Raw genomic sequence first — 23,340 nt, 5'->3', positions numbered from 1 at the left:
ATATCTGTTGCTATGAACATAACATTTGTCCTTACATTCCTTTCTAATCTATGTACATGACTCTCTTGCTTCTGTGTAACAGCAAAGCACTAACTTCTCTTCTAAATTGCATTAGTTTAGCTTTTTAATAACTACTTTCTTACAATACTCAGTTGTGCATCTCTACCCCCATCCAGTCAGTTATGCTGTTGAGGTACTGATCCAGTGCCTGGAAGCTGTGAGGGTCTGGATAGGGAGATATCAGCTCTATCAGTGCCCCCTGCCCCTGCCAAGAGTCTGGTGATGTGTCATCTTTGATCCTCAACAGGGTTGCCCTTCCCCTAATATTTGGTGTGCAATTTGGGGGTCCTCCTGGATTTGCGGCTCCTACTCAAGAAGCTAAGAGAAAGAAGGGGGGTTGGGAATAGAAATAATTAACAGAATAAAGATAATGAAAGGGTAAGAAAAGGAGACAACATACAGAAAAAGGCATTGGTATTCTCATGACAAAGTAAACTGCCATTCTGGAAATAAATATAAAATTCTGTACCTCTAAACAGAAAGAGCACCATATTTATTAATACAGTGTTTTTGTTAAATAAAATTTTGTTTGTTTATAAAAACTGATCCTCTAAGCAAGTCAGAGACTGAATATAACACCCCCTGATCTACATACCTAAGACACAATGTTACCAGGCAAAGGGCTGTTGAAAGAAGATAGCGTAAATAAAATAGTCAGATTGGGTTGGCGGCAGTGTTACTTTGACTAAAGAGAGTCAGAGACAGCAGTCCAGCAACAAACGTTTCCTTACCATCCTGCTCTTTTAATTTTATATTACTTTTTAATGGTATTTTGGAAGTATTTTAGGTTACTATAGTTTTAGATTTTAAGTACACTCATAAACTTTTATGACAAGATAATCATGGAGGCAAAGTTGCAAGCAAGAGAGAGTGAATTCAAACAACACGGGAAAAAGAAAGAAAAGACAAGGCATCACCCCGGGCTCTCTTTCTTCCTCAAAGTCTGACAAACAAACAAAGACAGAAGAACATCTCATATGAAAGGAATCTAAAAGGCTGTGCTCCCATTCTGCTTCAGATTCAAAATGGACTCTTCCTTGAAAAACAACCAGCCAAAAGTTGTAAGTAACAAATTTTTATCTCCACCTCTTAGCCTTTCTAACAGATACGACCCTCTGGAATGGGATTTACAAGCAGAGGTAGAAAGTTCTCAACTTTTGGACATTTCTGCTTCCATCCCTGGGGAGTACTTCCCCCTCTGACCTGCAGCTATTTGCTCTGCTGCTGAGGGATTGATGCAACATGGGGGAGATGAATTGCAAATTAAAAACTTTACTGATCTCATATCTAGGCAATGCCTACTGATGGCACAAACAGTGCTTTCAATATCTGATCTTTTAACTACTGTTAATAATAAAGTGGATTCAATAAAAGAGTCATTTGTAAAACCTGTTGACTCAAAGATGGACCCCAATTTGGATTTGGTCAAAAGTACTACAAATTTGCTACGTGACCAACATTTAGAGGCGCATGCCAAGCAAGTTTCTCTATCCCAAGAAGACCTGGATAAAAGGCACACTAACTGTAATTGCTACTTACAGCGGAACCAGATCACTTTACAAATTTTGAATAACAGAGTTAATAAGGGAAGGTGGGGATCCAGAAATGCAGTTGTTTCCTCCCTCAGCTAGCTTCTTTGCTGTGAAAGACATCTGATGGATTTACAGAGGGTCAAGTGGCTTTTATACATATTCTGTAATCTTTTAACCAGCCTATCATAGCAAGCATGCTGTTTAAAATGAAGCCTTTTTTGAGCAGGCTTGAGGTTTTTCCTATTCGTGTTTACTAAGGAGGGAGTCAGACCTCTAATAACTTGTTCTGGCAAAAAGAGCGGTATTTTTTCCAAGCCTAATTGCAGCGACTTTAAAGCTGTTATTTCCAAGGATGTTATCTCCCCTCTGTCCTTGAGAAATGGCAACCTGAAAAAAACCCACCTTATGTTTCCTTCTCAGGGCTTAGAAGAGCTACTGGAGACAAGCTTGATTAACTCCTTCTGTGCTTTGCCAGACTCTAAGCAAGTGGACATTATTAATAGATTAGATAATTTGAAAGATCTTTTAGAAGCCACACATAAGGCTGCAAAACCCTTCTGATCTTTTTACTCCAACTGCTTACGTAAAAAATGCCCTTTTTGAGAACCCTGATAAAATCCTAACTACTGTGGAACAACAATTAGAAGAAAGTCTTGGAGCAAGAGTTGAACTGCGTTCTAAGGAGGACACCCCTTGTCTGTTGATTCTTCCTCTGGTTCCCATTACTACTTCGATGGGCCAGTCTACAAATGTACCTTTCCCACAGGCTGCTGACTCTCAAAATCATTTGGAGTCCAACCAGCAACCTGGCAAAAGAGATCATTTTCAATTATTGTCCTGGAATATTGCTGGATGGAAAGCCAGAGTTCTGGATGTGGACCTGGTGGATTTTCTGATAAGTTTTGACCTTATAGCCCTCCAGGAGACCTGGCTGTCTTCAGATGAAGAGCAGATTCTTCTGCCAGGCTTTAGTTCATGGTTTATTCCTGAGACTAAATTTAAGACCAAAGGGAGGGCTTCTGGAGGTCTGGCAATTCTAGTCAAGACAGAGCTGGGCTGGTAAACAAAGGACTGATCCTCAGTGATGTTTCATCTTCTGACTTAATCGTTAAATTTTCCTATGATTTTTTTTGAAATGGTACCGTTGAATGTTTATCTTCCACCTCACTCCTCCCCTTATCATTCACTGAACGTTTGGGCAAATTTGGAAGTGACAATTTTAAAGCTAAAGGTAAAATGCCCAAATGCTATTATAGTTTTGGTAGGTGATTTCAATGCCAGGGTGGGGGCTTCCCTACAAAGTTTTGTCTACTCGGGTGGCATACCTGAGGATTATTTATTATCTGTTCCCCTTGGCATTCTAGAGACCCCTCCCCCAAAAAATACTGCAGGTTCACAACTGGTTTCTATGATTTATAACTGTAATTTACACAATTTAGGTTGTAGGGATCCTGGTTTTATATATCCTTTTACTTATCACTCAGACAATTTTAGTAGTGTTTTAGATTATATATGTGTTTCAGGAGACAAGCTTGAGATGTTTTCAGATATACAAGTCTTGGTAAGAGAAACAGTGACCACCAACCAATCTCAGTCTCTTTCCGAGGAAGATCCGATATTTGGAAAAATTTACCTTGTGATAAGAGGTTCCTTGCAAATCTGGAAGTGAGACAGGATAGATAGGCTGACCATATTTCCTTGAGACAAAAATGGGACGTTGGGATGGCAAAACAGGACGGAGTTAAACTTATGTAATATTCCGTATTCATGAAAAAGTAAGACGATAAAAAACGTTTTAAAGAGTTTTTAAGATCCATTTGCTGGTCCTTAAACAGATTACTGTTTATATAAAAAGATTTTTGTTTTCATTAAAATGAAAAAGTTTTATTACATGAACATATTGAGCTAACAATTATTCTTCAGTGACAGAACTCATACAAAAATTTAGGTAGACATAGAGGGGGACTTTATTTTATCGCTTTCACTATCACCATCATGTCTCATAAATGAACTGATGTTTTTAACTGAAGCCAGAGTCTTTTCAGCATCCTTATGTTTCAGGCTACGTAGATGTTGGCTGATGTCATTTCTACCTCCATGAGTAATGGAAAAAATGGATATTACAATGTTGGCATACCACTTTTGTTCCATCACTGCACAGTTTGTCCAGTTTAATAAATTTTAATTCCTTCTGGAGATCATCATTAAAACTGCAGGTTCACCTCTTTGTCTTTGGCATTGCAAGGGTAGACTTCAAGCTATAGAAAAATATGAGTCCAGTTCACACTAGGTACAAGGCAAGGCTTGAGTCCAGTCCACACTAGGTACAAGGCAGGCACTAGGACCGGCACGGAAGCCAGCAGGGCTAGTCACAGAGCTCCAGCCCGGTAGCCCTTGGAGGCAGCAGCAGTGATTGGAGGAGGCGCAGGAAGGCAGACTTGGGCGGCAGGCTGGTTCAGCAGGGTGGGACTGGAAGTGGCGGTGGGCAGAGAAGGCGCAGGAAGGCAGGCTTGTCTGGTGGTCCAGTTGTGCAAGGCTGGGAAGGTCTTCCCGGTTCTGGATTTGACTGGAGTCAAGAGGCAACGTCTGGAAGTTGAGCCTGAAGAACGGTTGTCCCCAACCCCAAAAAGAGGTTGTTCCTCTTTTTTTTGTCCTTTTATTCTTTTTTCTTCGCGCTGTTTGGAGATAGCAGCCAATGGGCTTTCTTTCTTTTTGGCGTTCTTCCCAACTGTCAAGCTGAGCTTTGTTGCAACTGTTCTGCCATTGCTGCAGAGCTCAGCATTTTTCCCACCATTGTTGCAAAGCTCAGACTGCATTCTAACAATAACAGCTCCAACGTTTTTAAAAAAACGGGACAAAATTGACATTTATATTAAAACGACGGGACCGTAGGGAAATGTTAAAAAAAACGGGACTGTCCCATTCAAAATGGTACGTATGGTGATCCTAAGGATAGAAAACTTAAATGGGCCAAAAGTGATACTGAAGCATTATCTAGTTTTCTGGATTCTGTACAGCCCCAGACCTGGAGAAACTTAATTTCTCATTCGTCCTTGGACGCAGATAATATTTTGGCTTGCTATGATGATTTAAGATGTTCACTGAGAAAAATTTTTTACTGTTAAAATCCCATTGAGGAGCAGACAACAAGTCAGAGCTAATTGGTTTGATTCTGTATGCTCCCTTAGCAGAAAATGTTTGAGAGCCGCAACGCGCCAGGCCAGGGGCTGTCCCACCTCGGAAAACTGTACTGATACGTTGAAAGCTAAGCATGATTATAAGAAACTGATAGTTTCTAAGAAAGCTTCCTATAGAGTCAAATTATGGTTGGATTTGGAAGTTTGGGCAAAAGAGTCAAATTGAGTTTTCTTCTGGAATGCTGTTTCAGGCATACTAAAAGAACATAAATTTCATTTTGATATTCCCATTCCTGCTTCAGTGTGGGAGGATTTTTAGTCTAATCTCTTTTATAAATCTAATCAAGATTTTATGTATAAACAAACCTTGGAAAATCTTCCCACCTGGCCTCCTGTTTCTGTTTCAGAAATTAAATCTATTATCCCTTCATTAAAATCTAGTAAGGCACCTGGTGAAGATTTTCTGCCTCCAGAACTATTCAAGACCTATACAGATTGGTGGGCACCTTTGTTAGCAGGGTTATTTACTTTTATAAATAATGCTGGCTGCATACCTGCAGGTTGGGAAGTTGCCACTATTGTCCCCTTTCATAAAAAAGGGGACAGAGGTGATCCAATCGATTACAGACCAATAAGTCTTATTGGAATTGCTACTAAAATGTATGCAAAGCATTTGTTGAACAAAATTGAAGTTTGGGACATGGAGAATAACCTCTTAGTGGAGGAACAAGCAGAATTTATCTACAATAGATAATTGCTTTACTTTAAACCATCTTGTAACAAAGCATTTAAAAATGGGTAAGAAACTCTTTACCGCATTTATAGATTTAAGCGTGGCCTTTGACTCAATAAATAGAAATATCTTGTGGAAGAAACTGGTGGATCTCAATATGGATCCTAGACTCCTTTTGGGGGGGGGGGGTTAAAGCTCTTTATTCTAATACGCAGGTGAAAATTCGCACTTGTGTAGATGGATCCCTGACTAAGAGTATACCTACAAATGTCGGTGTTAGGGTTGCGTCTTAGCATCTATGCTCTTTAATCTTTATGTTAATGACTTACCACATTTTTTGCATGTGGCAAATACACATATACCCAAAATCTTTAATAGATTTATTAATATTCTACTATATGCAGATGTATGGTCGTATTAGTTCATTCTCAAATTGGCCTGAGAAGATTGCTGCAAAAGTTAAGTTCCTATTGCACTTATAACTCTCTAATTATTAATAATCCAAAGTGCTGGTATTCAGTAAAAAATGTGAAATATAATTGGCATATAAATGGAGAGCCCGTTGAACAAGTGAATTCTTATTTATGGGTGACTTTCACTAACACTGGTTCGTGGATAAAACATTTTAGAAGAGGCGCGGCAAGAGCCAAAGCAAGCACCAAAAGCCTATACAAATTATTTTATCACAATGAACCAAGCACTCTGACACCTATCTTGAAAGTCTTTAGGGCCAAAATAATTCTGATGATGACTTATGGAGCTGAATTATGGGGTTTAAATAAAGCTACCCCACTCAAACAAATTCAAATGTGCTTCCTGAGGCAAATTTTAGGAACTGATAGGAACACGTGTGCCTCAGCAGTCAGAGTGGAATTAGGCTTTTATCCTCTAAATAGCTATCTAATGATTAAAGTTTTTACATATTGGCTGAAGATTCAAACAATGGACCTTAATAGACTTCGTAGAAACTGCCTAATTGAACAGCTAAATATGACACAGCCTAGCACGTGGGCTTGTCAACTTTATGATGTTATCACACATTGTAGGCTCTCTATTCAGCCCTTATTATCCAGGCCCCCCAAGCAAGGAAAATTTTTATGCAGAGAGTTATGGACATAAGTGCCCAAACTGATTTGGAGCTTTTAGCCAAAAATAGATCTTTAAAGTGGTTGAAACAAATTTTCAACCTGAAAAATACCTCTCTATGAGTCTGCCCTAATCTTTAAGAAGGGCTTTTTTCAGAGCAAGATTTGAGTTGTTGGATTCAGTGGCCAAATATGGATGCTTTCACAACATTCCATACTATGAGAGAACTTGTGTATGTGGTTCACCTGATATTGAAAATATTTCTCATATCCTGTTTATTTGTCAACTATATGCATCTATCAGACTTAGATATTTAAGTCTGATAGCTGCATATAAATGCATATAAATCTCCACTATTGGAAAGTACAGCTTACTGGGACCCAAATTTTAGATTGTCTTATTTTCTCCAGGGTAATAATATATATATTGTACACAGAACTGCTATGTTCATATTGAAGGCTGGGGATTTAAGATCCCAATATGTCGAACAAATTGGGGTACCCTGTAAAGATGACTCTCTCGTCTGATTACTGTCTCCTTGTACTGTGATCACGTATATATGTATCTTGTTTTATTATTGTATCCCCTCCTATTATTTGATTATGCTTCGTTTATATTTTATATTTTATATATTTTAATTTTATCTTGCTGTATTGATAAGGTCAGTTTGACTAATCAATAAAAAATAAATAAATACAAAATAAAGAGAGTCATTTAGTTAGTGATCTTATTTATTTAAAAAAAACTGCTATCAACAAAACTAAATAAACTTTGAGTAAGTATATAAATAAATTATGCCACTTCTGACCAAATAAACATGATTTTGTTACAGCCTGTACTGTACAGCCTGGTGTTACCATACCTGAAAAGTCTTTTCATTATTATTTTTAATGGCAAAAAAAAGGGGGGGATATTGTATTTAGTGACTGACAGGTTTATCCTCAAATGAGAATGAACCTTATTGTTAGATCCCCATTGGTAGTCCCATTAAATTATTCTGTGGGAGAGGGTGGAGGTCTTCCATTTTACTGTTTGGTCCACTTTATTGCATGTCCTGTGCTGATGTTTTATGAATTGAGTTAGCCAACTCATTGGCCTAGTGGATTGATCTATTTTAGTTCTAGCATTCCTTGAGATGCCACCTCAATCTGCTGAAAAACCAAACCAAAAAACCCACCATCTATTTGCAATTTTTACAAAGGAGAAGTTCTGTTTTTTTAACCTCACTTTGAATTCAGGCATACAGTAGGGCAGATTAAACCATTTCTGGAATTTTGAGAAAACTATAGCCTGTGTCTGATCATACATAATGAGTCCAGCAGATACTGGGATCTCTGCCCCCCCCCCACCAACTTTGAGTTCTGGAGTGTCTGGGTATAAAATGCTCCCCCAGGTCAAAAAATTCCACATGGAGAGGTAGTTAAACTGCCACACTTGTTCCTGAATGGTAAGATGCCCCCTTTTCCTGAACTCTGGATGAGGCAGAATGGGAAATCCCCTTTCCCCAAGACTAAGCTTTTAAATATATGGCTGCAGCTTTCTCTTTCTACTAGCGTGACCAGACCCAACAGCTTTGGAATGCATGATGCTAGTATAAACCCAACACTGGAATATCAATAAATAAAAGACCTTTATTTTAAAAATACAACAAACTGAGTTCCTTAGAAATTAGACATCTGAAAAAAATTATAAGAAGCTTAGATATACATAAAGAGATAGCAGTCATTAATCAGCAAATAGACAAAGAAATAGAGACAAGAATGTAAGGTAGAGTATAACTACATGTCTGAGCAAAGCAATACTGAAAAGAAATAAAATACCCCTGATTATTGAAGGGATTGCATTTCGTCTGAAGGACCATCTTTGCAACTTGGTGTTTCTCCTGGACTTGTGCTTAGACCTAGGTTTGACTACTGCAGAATATTATACATGGAGTTGCCCTTAAAGATTATTTTGATGGAACCTCCAATTTGTACAAAATGCAACCAACTAGACATTATTAGAAGTCAGCCCTGTTCCTACCAATATACCCACACTCACCTCCCTTGCCAAACCTGATTTTTTCTCCTTTAATTTTAAAATAAAAATACTAAAATACCAGCAAACCAGAGCTGGAAAAGGAAACAAATACTAACCTATTTTGAAAGAGCCAAGTTCAATTTTTTCTTTGTAAAATATGTAGATTGTATCAAGCATTAACAATATTCAGAGACTGATGTATTTCTATTTTATTTAACAGCAAGGGAATCTCATAAATGATAAATAAAACTTCTCCTAAGAACAGCAGATTCTCTTATAAAGCTCAAAACTATGGGAGGTTAATTTGGATTCTGAATTTGACAAATCTCATGGAATTCCTCATGGCACAATATTTCTGTAAAATCTATGTCAGCAAGCATCAATTGACTAGACTAATGAGTGTGATATTACACTGTTAAAATTACTATGTAGTAATTATATAATATGTGTAACGTGTAATATATACTGTATACAATATACAATATATATATACATATAAATACATACATACATACATACATACATATATATATATATATATATATATATATATATATATATATATTTATTATCACACTTCTAGATTGCTGAAAAGAATTAAATAAAGACTTCCAGCAGACAAAATGAAATGAAGTGAGGGAATGTTGGAAGGAATATTTCAGAATTTGTGTGGATATTTGTTTATTTATTTATTTATTAAATTTCTCTGCTGCCCATCTTGTGCACAACTCAGAGCGGCTGCATAACAACTCTGGATATGATAATTATACACTGAAGATTGTTATGGAAACAAATGCTAGTGCCCATGAATAAATTTATACAGTAGTTCTCCACTAGGTAAAGACTAAAAGCATGTTTAAAAAGCATAGGCACTTAGATAGTATAAGATTAATGGCCTCTAATAAAAAATTAAACACCTCCTTGCTTAAGTTTTCAGCCTAGTTACTACTGTTCATAATTACTTCCTTTTGCTTCCACATGGTTCAGCTGAAGCCTTCCTTACCCCCATATTCTTTCTCAAAGAATCCTTTCATATAACAAGGGACATCAAAAATTCCTGCACATATATTTATTTCCTAGAGTGGTTACATCCAGGTTAAAAATGCTTTCTTGCATATAAAATGACTTTGCTTTGACTAGTTTATTTTCAGGACTTACTGTATATGGCCACCTGTCCCATACAATGACTCTAGGTGGCTCACAACAATACATAAAATATACCCTTAAAAACATACCCTTCCGCCCAGGCATCAGACCAAACATCCTCACAGCTCAGTCCCTCCAGTCCTGGCCCAATGCTTGGGGGAAGAGCCAGGTTTTCACAGCTCTCTGGAAGGCTAAAAGTATAGGGGTCCCTCTGATCTCCGGTGGGAGGCTGTTCCAAAGGATTGGGATGGCCATCGAGAAGGTACACCTCCAAGATCCCATCAAATGGCAACTTTTAAGGGAGGAGGCCTGGAGCACGCCCACCCTATCTAACCTAGTAGGATGGGCAGATACCCTCAGGGAGATGCAGTCCCACAAGTAAACTGGCCTTGTGCCATGCAGAGCTTTAAAGGCAATAACCAGCACCTTGAATTGCACCCAGAAAATAACTGGAAGCCAGTGCAGCTCACACAGCAGTGGTGTTACTTGGGTGAACTGTGGGACACCCAAAACTGTGTGCTGCTGCATTCTGCACCAGTTGCAGCTTCTGGATGGTCTTCAAGGGCAGCCCTATGTAGAGTGCATTGCAGTAATCCAACGGGAGGTGACTAAGGCATGGGTGACTGTGAGCAAGGCCTTCTGGTTCAGGAACAGGCACAATTGGTGCACAAGATGGATTTGTGCAAAGGCCCCCCTGGCCACAGCTGCTACCTGCTCTTCCAGTAGGAGCTGTGAATCTAAGAGGACCCCCAGGGAGTGTTACCCTGTTAAAAGTCAGAGATGTCAACTCTCCTGACCCTGAAGGGGGGGGGCAAAAACCCATAACCACTCTGTCTTGCTAGGTTGAGTCACAGCCGGTTTCTCCCCATCCAGGTCCTCACAGCCTCCAGGCACTGAGCCAGCACCAGATCATGTTCACACACTTCCACAATGGTCAAAATAGGCATGTGGTTTGCTTATGGAGTGTGAGACTTTAATGTGTGTGGAGACTGTCTGAGCATTGGAGGAATACAGTTATTGTTCTCTTACACAAAGGGAAAATAATGAGTGAATACAAAAACTAAAGGCAATTAGTTTGTCCCTGGGAAGGTGTTTGGCAGAACTCTGAGCAACTACAAGAAATAACAAGGAGCAAAATTTGGGGAGTGCACCGTGGGTTTATGCCAGGCAAGAGTGTACAGGCCAGGCAAAGATGTTTAAATATGAGAACATTTATTGTGCATTTGTTGATTTAGAAATAGTGTAAAATAAAGTGAATGTGCTTGATTTTGTTGTTTTGGTCCCTTCGAGTTAGTATTGACTCCTGGCGACTGCCTGGACAAGTCCCTGCAGTTTTCTTGGCAAGATTTCAGAAGTGGTTTGCCATTGCCTCCTTCCTAGGGCTGAGAGAGAGTGTCTGGCTGGGCCAAGGTCACCTGGATGGCTTCATGCCTAAGACGGGACTAGAACTCATAGTCTCCTGGTTTCTAGCCTGATGCCTTAACCACTACACCACACTGGCTCTCTTATGTTTGAATTATGGAAGTTTTCTCAAATGCAGTGTTGAAGGTTGGGAGCTGAATGTAGTAAGAATGGTATCTGATAGATGCAAAACATGCATGACAGTAAGTGAAATCTCAGTGTGGTTTGATAGTCACATAGCATAAGACAAGGATGTATTCTATCCCCTTGGTTGCTTATGGTGAGGCACGCTGATTGGGGATGTGAATGTGGTTTTATATGCAGACAATGCTATGCTATTGGCCAAAAAAGTGAACAATTCGCTCTAAGTATTAGCTTGTTCTTATTCATTTTATTATTTTATTTTATTTATGTCACCTGACTCCCAATGATTCTGGGCAGTATGATGCAGCAAGCAGTGGAAGTTTCAAAAATTAATTTATCAAAGATTATAGTAGTTGTGTTTGACAGGGAAAATGTTAATTTAAACATAAATGGCAAAAAAAAAGATCAAGTAGATTAATTTTCCTTGATACAAATGTTTATTAAAGATGGGAAAATACAGGTAGTCCTTAGTTAATTACCATAATTGGGACCAGGAACTCTGTCACTAAGCGACACAGTCATAAAGTGAAAAATCACGTGACCACGCTGACTTACGATGGCAGTTCCAGCAGTTTTGGTTGTGGCTGTTAAGCAAATCACATGCAGTCGTTAAGCATGATGTCACATGTCCACGACTTGTGACTTCCTGCTGGCTTCCCCACTGACTGTCGTGATTGTGCACCGGTTGCCAAGTACCCAAATTGTGATCATGTGACCTCAGGGGTGCTGTGATGACCACAACTTTGAGGACTGGTCGTAAGTTTTGTTCAGCACTGTTGTAGATTCAAAGGGTCACTGAACAAGTGATTGCTAAGTGAGGACTACCTGTAAACAAATTTTAAGTTGCACAAATGCTGGTAGAAAACTAGTGCGTAGTAGCTGTAGTTGTTTTCAGTTTGACATACATCCATTCCTTACAAAACAGCTGTGCTTTTGCCTAATTTATGATAGGGAAGTGAGAGTTGGATATGTCAGAAGCATAATGATATGAGGATGATCTGACTGTGACATCTGCCTCGTATTGGTGGCCAGAGTTACTTAATAAATGTGGAGCAAAACAAGAAGAGATAAAGAATGAACGAGTGGTGAATGAATGAATGAATGAATGAATGAATGAATGCTGAATTCAAAAGTGATTGCCTAGTTCAAAAGTAGTGCATTGAGATGGTGTTTCCATATTGAAAGAATGAATGATGATCAGCCTGCAACAAGTGTATAAAGGAAGAGTGAATGGTCAAGAGGAAGAGGAAAACCGAGAATGTTGTGGTTGGATGTAGCTGATGAGATCCTCAAAAGACAGATGAGAACTTAAAGGAACAAAGGCACTGTATGAATCTGTGTATATTTGGTGGAAGCAAGGATGGTTTGTAAAGGTAGTGAATGGTTTTGCTGTAAACTATATTGCTGTATCGTAAATGGTTTTGCTGTAAACTAATTTTTCTTTTATCTCTTGCTTTTAATTTATTTTGCTTACTACTTCTCTTTTTTATGCTTTGCATAATGTTGCTTATCCCAAAAGGAAAAAGTATGATGGTAATGTATCTACATTTCTAGTTCTTTAGCTCTTCCTCATAGGTCCTTCAAACCTATGACACACTTGTATGTACTTATGTATACCTGCCAAAAACTGCATATGGAAAAAAAACCCACAACAGGGTCAGGACAGTGTGTGTCTGTCTAAAATCTAAAACAGGGTTCATCATTCACAAAATTAACTGAACTCTGTACATAACAATGATTTCTCACACACAAACAACTGCATGCAAAGAACAATTCATAGGTATACTGTGAAAACTAGTGTACTGCATTGTCTTTGGGAATTTTTTTTGGCCAAAAAATTGTCAATAAAGTGCAATGTTTTAAATGAATTCTACAATGAAGAAAAATGTTGTCAAATTTGGTTGCCACTTGTGAACTAATATTTTCCTCAATAAATTTCACTCACCTATATATTGTTTTTAATAGAAATATTGAATATGGATCTTAAAATGCTTGTGTTATCTTCAACAGGTTTACTTTGCTAAGAACTTCTGGTGTTATGGTTCTACTTGCTTATATGCTCAACCAACAACTTAGACCTCATTTAATGTTTATTGCTAGAGTCACCCTGTAATTTAGAAGAACTTTCTCTGCTCTGAAAATATTCCAGATTTAAAATCTGACTTCTAAAAGACACAGCTTATATTGAACTACAAGTTAAACAATCATTGTAGACAAGTCTGTATGCATACCAATGGCATACAATCTTTTTGTTACTTTGGGCTGCATCTTGGACCGTTTTCTTTTTATCAGCATTTTTGTAGCTGAAGTAGCATTAATTAGAGGTAGCATTAATAGATGGTATGGGGATGAAATTTGGGGGGCTTTTCTTTTTTAAGTTCATTTTAAGTTAATATATGTGTTAAGTCTACTGTAGCTTAATGCATTTTTTATTTTCTTTACAGTGAAACTCTGGGAAATTATACTATTGTTATTTTACTATATTATCTTTTTGGGGGTGGGGGGTATCCTGGGGAAGACATGGGGGATTGTGGGAACACTGGCAAATTGTCTACCTTTCTGTGGGCAAACCCATACAACTTCCTTGCCGTGGTGCAAGGATGTTTACTGAGCACGTCTGCAATTCTCCACCTGCATCTCAGTGGCCTTCCATAGATGAGACAGCCCAAGGACAACTTCAAGTGCTACGCTCTGGAAGTGGTATTCTCCCTAACATCCTACCTCAAGATGCTGTGTGTGGGCAAAGTTGATGTGCATCAGGGAGGCAGGTTGAAATGACATGTTCTCTTCCAATGATCTTGTGCCTTCAATTGGTTCTGCTAGTTTCCTGCAGAACAGTTCCCTTCAGTCTAGTCCTCGATCTCTTCACCTGCCCTTCAGAACTGTTTTGGCTTCAAAGAAGGCCAGAACTTGTTTCCCCAGCCACATTTTTCTTATATGGATTGGTCAATATTGAGCAAGACTGTGAAGCCTTGAAATTGACTGGCTGAAGCCTGGCTTAATAAGTGCAAAAAGTAATTGGAAGAATTGTAGCCTGTGGGTTTGGGAATTCCCTTTGTAATGTCCACTGCTCAAGTGCTCCAGGGAAGCCCTGGTTCCTTACTTCTCCTCCTCACATTATGTTCTAAGGGTAATTTACAACTTTCACGCTGACCCCCACAGCTAATCCCCTTTCTCAGCTATATTTTGGCTGCACAAATCCAGATGAACACTAGAAAGCAGCTTAGAAATATGAAACTGCTAATTCTTTATTGCCAACTGTTTGATCATTAGGTCAAACAGTTGACCAGTTCACAACTTCCAGATTAAAAAAAGTTCAGTCGGTTGATGGTACAACAGAAAAGAAAAAAGAAGAAAATGATAGTGCACGGGTAACCGGAGTATTATGCATGCCAACTAGAGGAAGCTTCCTAAGAGCTAGATGATGAAGAGAACCATTAATCACAGCCCTTAGAATGCTAATTGTTTACAGCTGCATGGTCAGCAGAGCAGGACAGGCCTTTTCCAAGTAGCCTGTAAGGGTACGCTGTAGGGGCAACAAGAGTTAGGGTGATATGATTTTCTGCCACCTCTAGAATGGGGGGTGGGCACAGCAAAGCAGTTTTGGAGATACGGCTTATCACTTTAAAAAAAAGACATTAACAATTTTCTTCAATTTTATTAGAAAAAAGTAGAACATTACAATTCAAAAATATGAGTGATATCCTAATATGGAATGGAAATATGCTTTAAGGAAACATTCAGATGCCAGCTACTTATTACCTGAATAAGTTATAATTTGCAGGCTCTAGTGACTGGAATCAAGGAATGAAAGACTTATTGCTGCAAAGAAAGTTGTAATACAGTAGTAGGAGATCTGGCAATAAAGCATAATCAGTTAACAAATTTAAAATACACTAATAAATTCTTGTCGACCAAAGCTAGCTGACAGACTTTTAACTTAAGTAGTAAATCACACAGAAAAAAGTAAAAACAAAAAATTAAGATCATCGAAAAAAAGTAGCAACAAGTTCTGAAACCCCACAAGACAAAATGAAAAAATTTTAAGTGTTTAAAGTTAATCCAACATTTAGAGAGCCAATTTTATTTATGCTCAATTTTGGTTTTGCTTAAAATAAGTTCAAGGCCTTTACTGCAAGAAAAAAGATTAATGGATCACCACGCAACTGAATAAAAAGTTGTTATTCCACTTGGTCATCTTCTTCCACGGAGATCAAATTAACTACATATACATTTGAAGTTTGGAATTATAAGTTTTAATAGTTCTGATTTCTTGCTTTTAAATCCTGTTTTACACAATTGTGTGTCAATGATTTTTATTTTTTATTTTGAATCTGCCCCATTTATATTTTCATATGACCCTTGGGTAAATATTGAACTTTGCACACACATCTTAGAAATATTTTTGACAGCACCTTGAGAGGTTCCTGATGTGCAAGCAAACTAAGCTGTGCTGTTCTCCAGAGAGCATATTTCCTTGATTATGTTTCCACTGTCCAAGTATTCTACAAAATGGTTTCTTGTAAACATTAGTGCATAAAGAATCACAAGTACTCCTTTAGTTAGCTCCATATGTTTAAACACCAGGATGGCTGGCTCACAGCTCTCAGAACGCTAGAAGAGACTGCTCCAGTGATCAAGGATCTTGCAGCCTTTGCTTGGTACAGAAGAATGTAGCAAATGCACTTGCTGAGGTAGTCCAGTCAATCCTTGTCTTAGAAACCTTTCAGAATATTTCTGGAAGGGTGACATTACGAAGAAGCCACTGCTGTGAACGGCTACCATTACAGTCTTTGATACTGGGTACTTGGCTGTCTTCTTCAGCAGCTTTATCCAGGCACTGGTTACTGTTCACATGCAACAGGATTAATTTCTTTGTTCAGAGGTATGTGTGAAGGAGAAGGAAAGAAGAGGGGAGAGAATGTGTTAACCCAACATTTCTAATTAAGACCAAATGATTGAGATACTATTAAACACAACACCATCTCTTGTGGTTAGACATTATGAAGCGATAGAGAATTATTGAGAACATTTGTCTGCTAAGATTCTTGTATTTCCCATAGTCATGGAACAGTCATGGAAAAGAACATCTTGACCAGATGGACAACTACCAGATGTTGATGAATGACCATAACAGTCTGTGATGTTGAGTGACTCAGCAATCAAACTGAGGTAATTCAGCATTGTTTATAAAAGAGAACTAGGAGGAAGAAAAATTTGAAATCTCATCTTCCACTCCCTTACAATTCATCTCAAAAAGAGTAGTCCAAGGGACATCATACCATTTGGCACCTAGCCAGTGATAAGAAGGGTCTTTGGTATGTAAGATTTGAATGACTGAGAGAGTGAACGTGAGACTCCTATGCTGCTGAAATAAAGCTTTTAAAAACTAAAGTCTCCTGGAATTGTCAGATGGTGTTCACTGAGTTTGCTGTGGTGCTGCATAAAAGATCCTTAATTCTATAGCAGAGGACAAGCAACTTGTAAAATAGAGTGGTATGAAATACACGGTGCAAAGTAGTACAAAAACAAGGTGGATTAAAATAATCAATTATTGATTGTTACCATTTTTAAAAATTAATTTAAAAGGTTTTCTAGTTATAGTTCATTAAATAATGGTAAAAGCTGATTTTAAACCATACCCGTATAAATGTACAACTAAACTATGATTTATGCTATATAAGATAACTGATCATTCTTGAAACTAATATATTGAAGACATAATTGCAAATTATACTGCTAAGAAGGGAAAGTAAGGAACATAGAAAAAACAAGTACAGCTTCAAAGGGAGCTGTCTGACCACCTGAGACAAATATGAACCTGTACTAGGGTGCTAAAAGAACATTAGACACCCACCCATACAAATATGCTTAGATGGATGGAGGGATAGAAAGATACTGTAGATAGATCTCACAGACAACTTATCTTAGAAATCATGGACTATGGTGCAGGTATGAGACATTTTTTTCAATCTGACATTAGTCTGAAAATTCTAAAATATCAAAACTCTTTAAAAAGATAACTAAATATTACTTTAGATAGAAACCAATAAAGGGTCTTTTCCCCCTTCAAAAAGTACATCTAACCAAGCCCAATCAGTATGCAGCTAGCATCAGCATCAGCCTATGCCACAACTCTGGTGAGTGATGGCACTGGAGAAAAAGGGAATGAAGAAACTGGAATACATCTCCCACAGAACCCTGCTCAGTACATTACTGGTAGCTGTAAATTGTCTGGAGAAATAAACGAACGATGGTAAAGTAGGCTTGTCATGCTGAGTCAACCTGGTCCACTAACTGATTCTTGCGCTTTTCAAGATGCACAGCCAACATGAACATTTTTCTGGTTGAAAACCAGTCCTATAATTGGGACAAGAACAATTTTATACTGCTGTGCTTATTGATGTACCAAATATACAAAGATCAACTGAAAATTAAGACTTGGAAAGCCCAGACTGTCTTTTAGATAAGCAGAACTTGAGTTTTTTGAGGCAGATTCTATTTCTGGGATAAACCAAGTTCTGCATTTGAAAAGAGCCAGTAATGAGTTCCCTAATCCATGTCAGTCTCCCAGTCTATTCATCAAAGCAAAAAGTTGGAGAAAATATTGTATTTCCTCAAAATCTGTTGAAGTGAGAACCACTTGCAGGTAGCAGTCATGCAATTGTCACATTCAAAGGCAGTGCTGTAGCACACTGCCATGGTTGATGAGATATATCCTAAGATGTAGAGGATCCGGTCTAAGTTGGACTCCATGTATGAAGCAGGGTCTGTGGAGATACCAAGGGAATGCTTTAGCCTTGTTATCTGGGAGCAGTTTGATCCTGTTGGACCCAAGGAAGTGGACAGGATCCTCCAGATTGTGAATGCCACCACCTGTCATTTAGATCCATGCCCCTCCTGGCTGGTGAAGGCAGCTCGGGAGGTGACGTGTGGTTGGGTCCAAGCGATGGTAAATACATCCTTGAGTGAGGGGGTGTTCCTGATTGCCTTTAAGGAGGCACTGGTGCGCCCCCTCCTCAAGAAGCCATTGCTGGACCCAACTGTGCTGGACAATTTTCATCTAGTCTCCCACCTCCCCGTTTTAGGGAAGGTGGTTGAGAAGGTGGCGGCGTTGCAACTCCAGAGGGTCCTGGATGAAATGGATTATCTGGACCCCTTTCAGTCAGGTTTCAGGCCAGGATATGGGACAGAAACTGCATTGGTTGCACTTATGGATGACCTCTGGTGGGAGCAGGATGGAGACAGTGCATCCATCCTTGCTCTCCTTGACCTCTCAGCGGCTTTCGATACCATCGACCATGGTATCCTTTTGGGATGGCTCAGGGAGTTGGGGGTGGGTGGCATAGTTCTGTGCTGGTTCACCTCCTTCCTCCAGTGCCAGTCCCAGTCGGTGGTGATAGGAGGGGAGAGATCCAACCCTCGACCCCTCCATTGCGGGGTGCCACAGGGTTTGGTTCTCTCTCCTCTCTTGTTTAACATCTACATGAAACCACTGGGTGAGATCATCCGTCACCACGGGTTGAGGTATCATCAGTATGCTGATGATACCCAATTATACATCTCTATCCCGGGTGAGGTAAGTGATGCAGTGACTGTCCTTTCTCAGTGCCTGGGGGCTGTGGGGGTCTGGATGGGGAACAACAGGTTTCAACTGAACCCTGATAAGACGGAGTGGCTGTGGATTGATGGTGCTTCATCTTCCGGGAAATTGTCATCCTTAGTTCTGGATGGGGTTGCACTGCCCCAGACAGACTCAGTGCGTAATCTGGGGGTTCTCCTGGACTCATGACTCCTGCTCGAAGAGCAGGTGGCAGTTGTGGCCAGGAGGGCCTTTGCGCAACTTTGGGTTGTGCGCCAGTTACGCCCGTTCCTGGATCAAGAAGCCCTCCGAACAGTCACTCACGCCCTGGTTATCTCCCATATAGACTACTGCAATGCGCTCTACATGGGACTACCCTTGAAGAGTATCCAGAAGCTTCAGCTGGTCCAGAATGCAGCCGCACGGACTATTTTTGGTGCCCCTAGGTCGGCACATATAACACCGTTGCTGCACGAGCTGCACTGGGTGCCAGTTTGCTTCCAGGTCCAATTCAAGGTGTTGGTTATTACCTTTAAAGCCCTACATGGCATGGAGCCAGGTTACCTGAGGGACCGTCTCATCCCCATTACATTGGCCCGCCCCACCCGATCATCCAGACAGGGCATGTTGTGGACCCCGTCCATAAGAGGATTTCTTCTGGCGGGGTCCAGGAAACGGGCCTTCTCTGTAGTGGCCCCCGCCCTCTGGAATAGCTTGCCCCTGTAGGTGAGGCAGGCCCCCTCCTGACCTTCCGGAAGGCCCTGAAGACCTGGTTTTGCTGTCTCGCCTGGGGAGGGAAAGCGAATAACCATTCTTGGGGGTGGCTTGCACCCTAGAGTCCCTCCCACCAGCCTGGATTTTATACCTTTCTTGGATTCTATTTATTTACTGTATTTTATAATAACTGTTTCATGAGATTTTAATGTTTATATTTCACACTTGATTTTATTGTAAACCTCCCAGAGTCCCTCTTTTGGGGGAGATGGGCGGTGGCTAAATTTGATTAATAAATAAATAAATAAAATCTATCAGGCCAGAACAAAGGCAGAATTGAGGAATGATGAAATCAAGCACTGAATCAATGTGAATTAGTAAGAAGGTTATTCCTTCACTGTGTTGGCATTAGGTGTGTGTTGGACAGGGACAATGAACAATCCCATTCTTTGTAGAACTGGCAAAGAATAATTAACAGATTCATATGGAGTGGGGAAAAACCAAGCATAAAATTCAAAATTTTGCAGGATTTACAAGAAAGAAGTGAACTTGCATTTCCAAACTTTAAATTATATTATCATGCAAGTTGCTTATCATCAATAACGGACTGGATATTGAATTATTGGGAACAATTCCAGAAAGTTTAAATCAAAAGTATTAAGCTATATGCTGACACTGCAAGAACAAACTTGGCACAGCACTGGAAAAGTAAAACTCTGCTGATGATATAAAACTGGGAGACTAAAATTGGTGAGTATGCAGCAATGGTAAAACTGACAGTATATATTCATAACAGAAGTTTATCCAAATTTAAGCAGGAATTGCCCCCTATATATGATATATTACAGAGAAAAGCAGATTGAGAATTTGGAATATGGCTTCTAGCACAAGAGTCAAGAGATGAATTAAAACAGCAGATGAAATGACTTAAATAGATATAAGCAAATGTTTACAATGTTTAATATTAAATATTAAAAGTATAGCATAAATATTTAAGTAGTTATTAGTTTGGGAAAAAAGAATGGAAGGGAAGGGAGAATGTCTCACCAAATTCTCCTTCACAATGTTTTTACTTACAGTACATTCTAGTTTTCATTCTGCTTTTTTTCCTTAATTCTTCACTTTTTATATTCCTTAAGCTTATGCAATATAATAAAAATTAAAATTAAAAAAATTCCTTGTTGCTGCATTTCAGAATGCAGCTGAAATACAAGCTATAATAGGAGCAGCTGCCTCCAACCTCTCTGTTGTTTTATTGTCAAAACATGATGGAATTATTCAGGGGTAACAGTTTCTCTCCTCCTAACTCCAGTTAACAGAGCCAGTTAAGTGGTTAAGGCATCAGGCTGGAAACTGGAAGACCATGAGTTCTACTCCCACCTTGGGCAGAAAGCCAGCTGGGTGACCTTGGGCCAGTCACTCTCTCTCTCAGCCCTAGGAAGGAGGCAATGGCAAACCACTTCTGAAATTTTGCCAAGAAAACTGCAGGGACTAGTCCAGGCAGTTGCCAGGAGTCAACACTGACTTGAAGGTACCAAAACAACAAGAAGCTACTTAATCTTGCAAAGACTGATCAGGGGCTGATAATCTGATATTCTTAGAAGAGAAGGAGGATGGAAATAAGCTTTGGAAAATATCAGCATAAATAACATAGAATGGACATACAGATAGTCCTCACTTAACAACAGTAACCAGGACCGGAATTTCCCTCACTAAGTGATGCAATCGTAAAGGCCGATGTCACATGACTGCATTGCTTAGCGATGGCAATCCTGGCAGACCTCGTTGCCATTGTTAAGTGAGGACCTCATGTGACTGTGACTTGTGCCTTTCTGCTGGCTTCCAACAAGCAAAGTCAATGGGGAAGCTGGCAGGAAGTCGCAGGTCCCGGTCACAACAAGCCTTTCCTTAGGTGGCTAACAAGCAGATCGATAGGCAAGTGAGTGCAGATGAGCAGGGGGGTAGGTGCGGTATGAGTGCGGGCAGGTGCTATGGCCCAATACGAGTGTGAGTGGGCAGGTGCTACAGCCTGGAGTGAGTGAGGGCGGGGGGGAGTGGGTGCTATGACCTGGTGTGAGTGCGGCCAGGCAGGCGGCCACCTGCCTGAGGCCTGCACTTGCCCTGCCATCCAGGGTCTCCTCAGGAGAAAAAGTGGTGGGAGCAGGAGCAACTTACTGAAGCGACTTGCGACCTCCTGCTGGCTTCCCCATTGATTTTGCTTGTGGGAAGCTGACAGGGAAGTTCACAAATGGTGATCACATCACCATGGGACTCTGCAACCATCGTAAGTGTGAGCTGGTTGCCAAGCCCCCTCAGCATTGATCGTAAGTCCCCCTCATTCAGCACTGTCATAACTTTGAACGGTTGCTGAATGAGTGGTCATAACCCAAGGACTAGCTGTATCATCTGCCACCTAAAAACAAAATTGTCTGAAAAACGTGTGTCCTATTAGTCAAAAAGACCTACCCTCTCTGCCACTCCAAGACAAATCACATCCCCACAGGAAGAGAACATGGCTGATTGTATGAGGTGCTACTGTGTCAATGATTTGGACCATGTTTGTGGTAGCCCCTGCCAGCACAGAGAAGCCCAATATCAAACTACAAGGGCCAATCAAGTTAGTGAAATCTGGTGGTCACTAGTATACTTAAAGCACTCTACTGCTTTAAGAAAAGCACCTTGTTTGAGACTGGCCAGGGAAATAAATGCTGGTAGATTTTTTTACGACTGCACTTTTCATTCAGAATCCATTGAGGAAGACTATTTTGCAACTCTGTCTAGATGTACCTTGAAAATCACTTAGAATCACTATGACTAGACATGTGTCATGAGTGCCGTTGAGCTAAAGTCATCAGCGCAATGGCACTCATGACAATGACAAGGAAATAAGTGAAGGGGCACAAGTTAAGTAGCCATCAACCCACAACGACTAACGGCTAACAGACAATAGCTAAACTAATCACGGAGCCACCCAAGCCATCAGCGACAATACAACGGGGATCGCCCAGCTGAAAGCAATCAGCAGAAGAATGGAAACCTGAGGATGGGCGATCCTGGAAACCCTCAACCAATGGCAGGGCAACGCATGGGACAAAGGGGGGTGACGTGACCGTGAGCGAGGGGGCGCTGACCGGCGCGGGGTATTTAAACCCCGCACCGGCGCGCTCCTGTCACTCTCAGCTTTTTTCTACCAACGTTGTACCTAACCTGAAATAAACCAGAACCTGCTTTGCAAACCAGCGTCTGAATGTTATTCAGAGGTAGGCAGCGCATGACATAAAGCTGAGAGTCATAAACTCAGCCTCGCCGAGCCCCACCGGACGACAACGAGCCGAGGGAGGAGTAGACGGCGAGAAGACCAGCAAGATGAGGCCGGAACGGCGCGGGCAAGGAGGGCGAGCCGCGCGGCAAGAGACAGAGGAGGACCGACCGAGGCCAGAGGCACCGCGGACTCCCGGAGCCATGGACGCCCACCCCACCCGACCCGAGCCTCAGCTCCAACCCCAAGGGGAGATGGCGACGGAGGCAACCCGACCGCGGGAGGGAGCAGCACGACTTCCGAAACCAGCGGAGGACCCCGCGCCCCACATCGCACCCCAGCAACGGGCGTGGAGCGACAGCCCCACGGTGCTCAACACGGAGGAGGACGACGGAGACTCCCATCAGACGGAGGAGGAAGCGGACCCGCGGCGGAGGGACGATGAACCCCACCGGCAACCCACCCCCGAGGACGCGCCAACGGAACCGGCCCCAGCGGCGGCGCGGGCTGTGGACGAGGAGGCACGA

At 40.7% G+C, this 23,340-nt stretch overlaps 1 protein-coding gene across 4 annotated transcripts in view; it reads right to left on the bottom strand.

Moving 5' to 3' along the window:
* Positions 1-14,896: 14,896 nt before the first annotated feature.
* Positions 14,897-23,340, bottom strand: part of GALNT1 (polypeptide N-acetylgalactosaminyltransferase 1) — a 96,941-nt gene continuing 88,497 nt past the window's right edge. For all 4 annotated transcript variants that reach the window (XM_063300319.1, XM_063300320.1, XM_063300321.1 and 1 more), the window contains one exon: positions 14,897-16,131. In XM_063300319.1, coding sequence (XP_063156389.1) covers positions 15,985-16,131 — 147 coding nt within the window. In that variant the 3' untranslated portion in view covers positions 14,897-15,984. The remainder of the gene's footprint in view (positions 16,132-23,340) is intronic.

Source organism: Candoia aspera, chromosome 4 (genome assembly GCF_035149785.1).
Source record: "Candoia aspera isolate rCanAsp1 chromosome 4, rCanAsp1.hap2, whole genome shotgun sequence".
Taxonomy (NCBI): domain Eukaryota; kingdom Metazoa; phylum Chordata; class Lepidosauria; order Squamata; family Boidae; genus Candoia; species Candoia aspera.
This window is presented reverse-complemented; position numbering and strand designations above follow the sequence as displayed.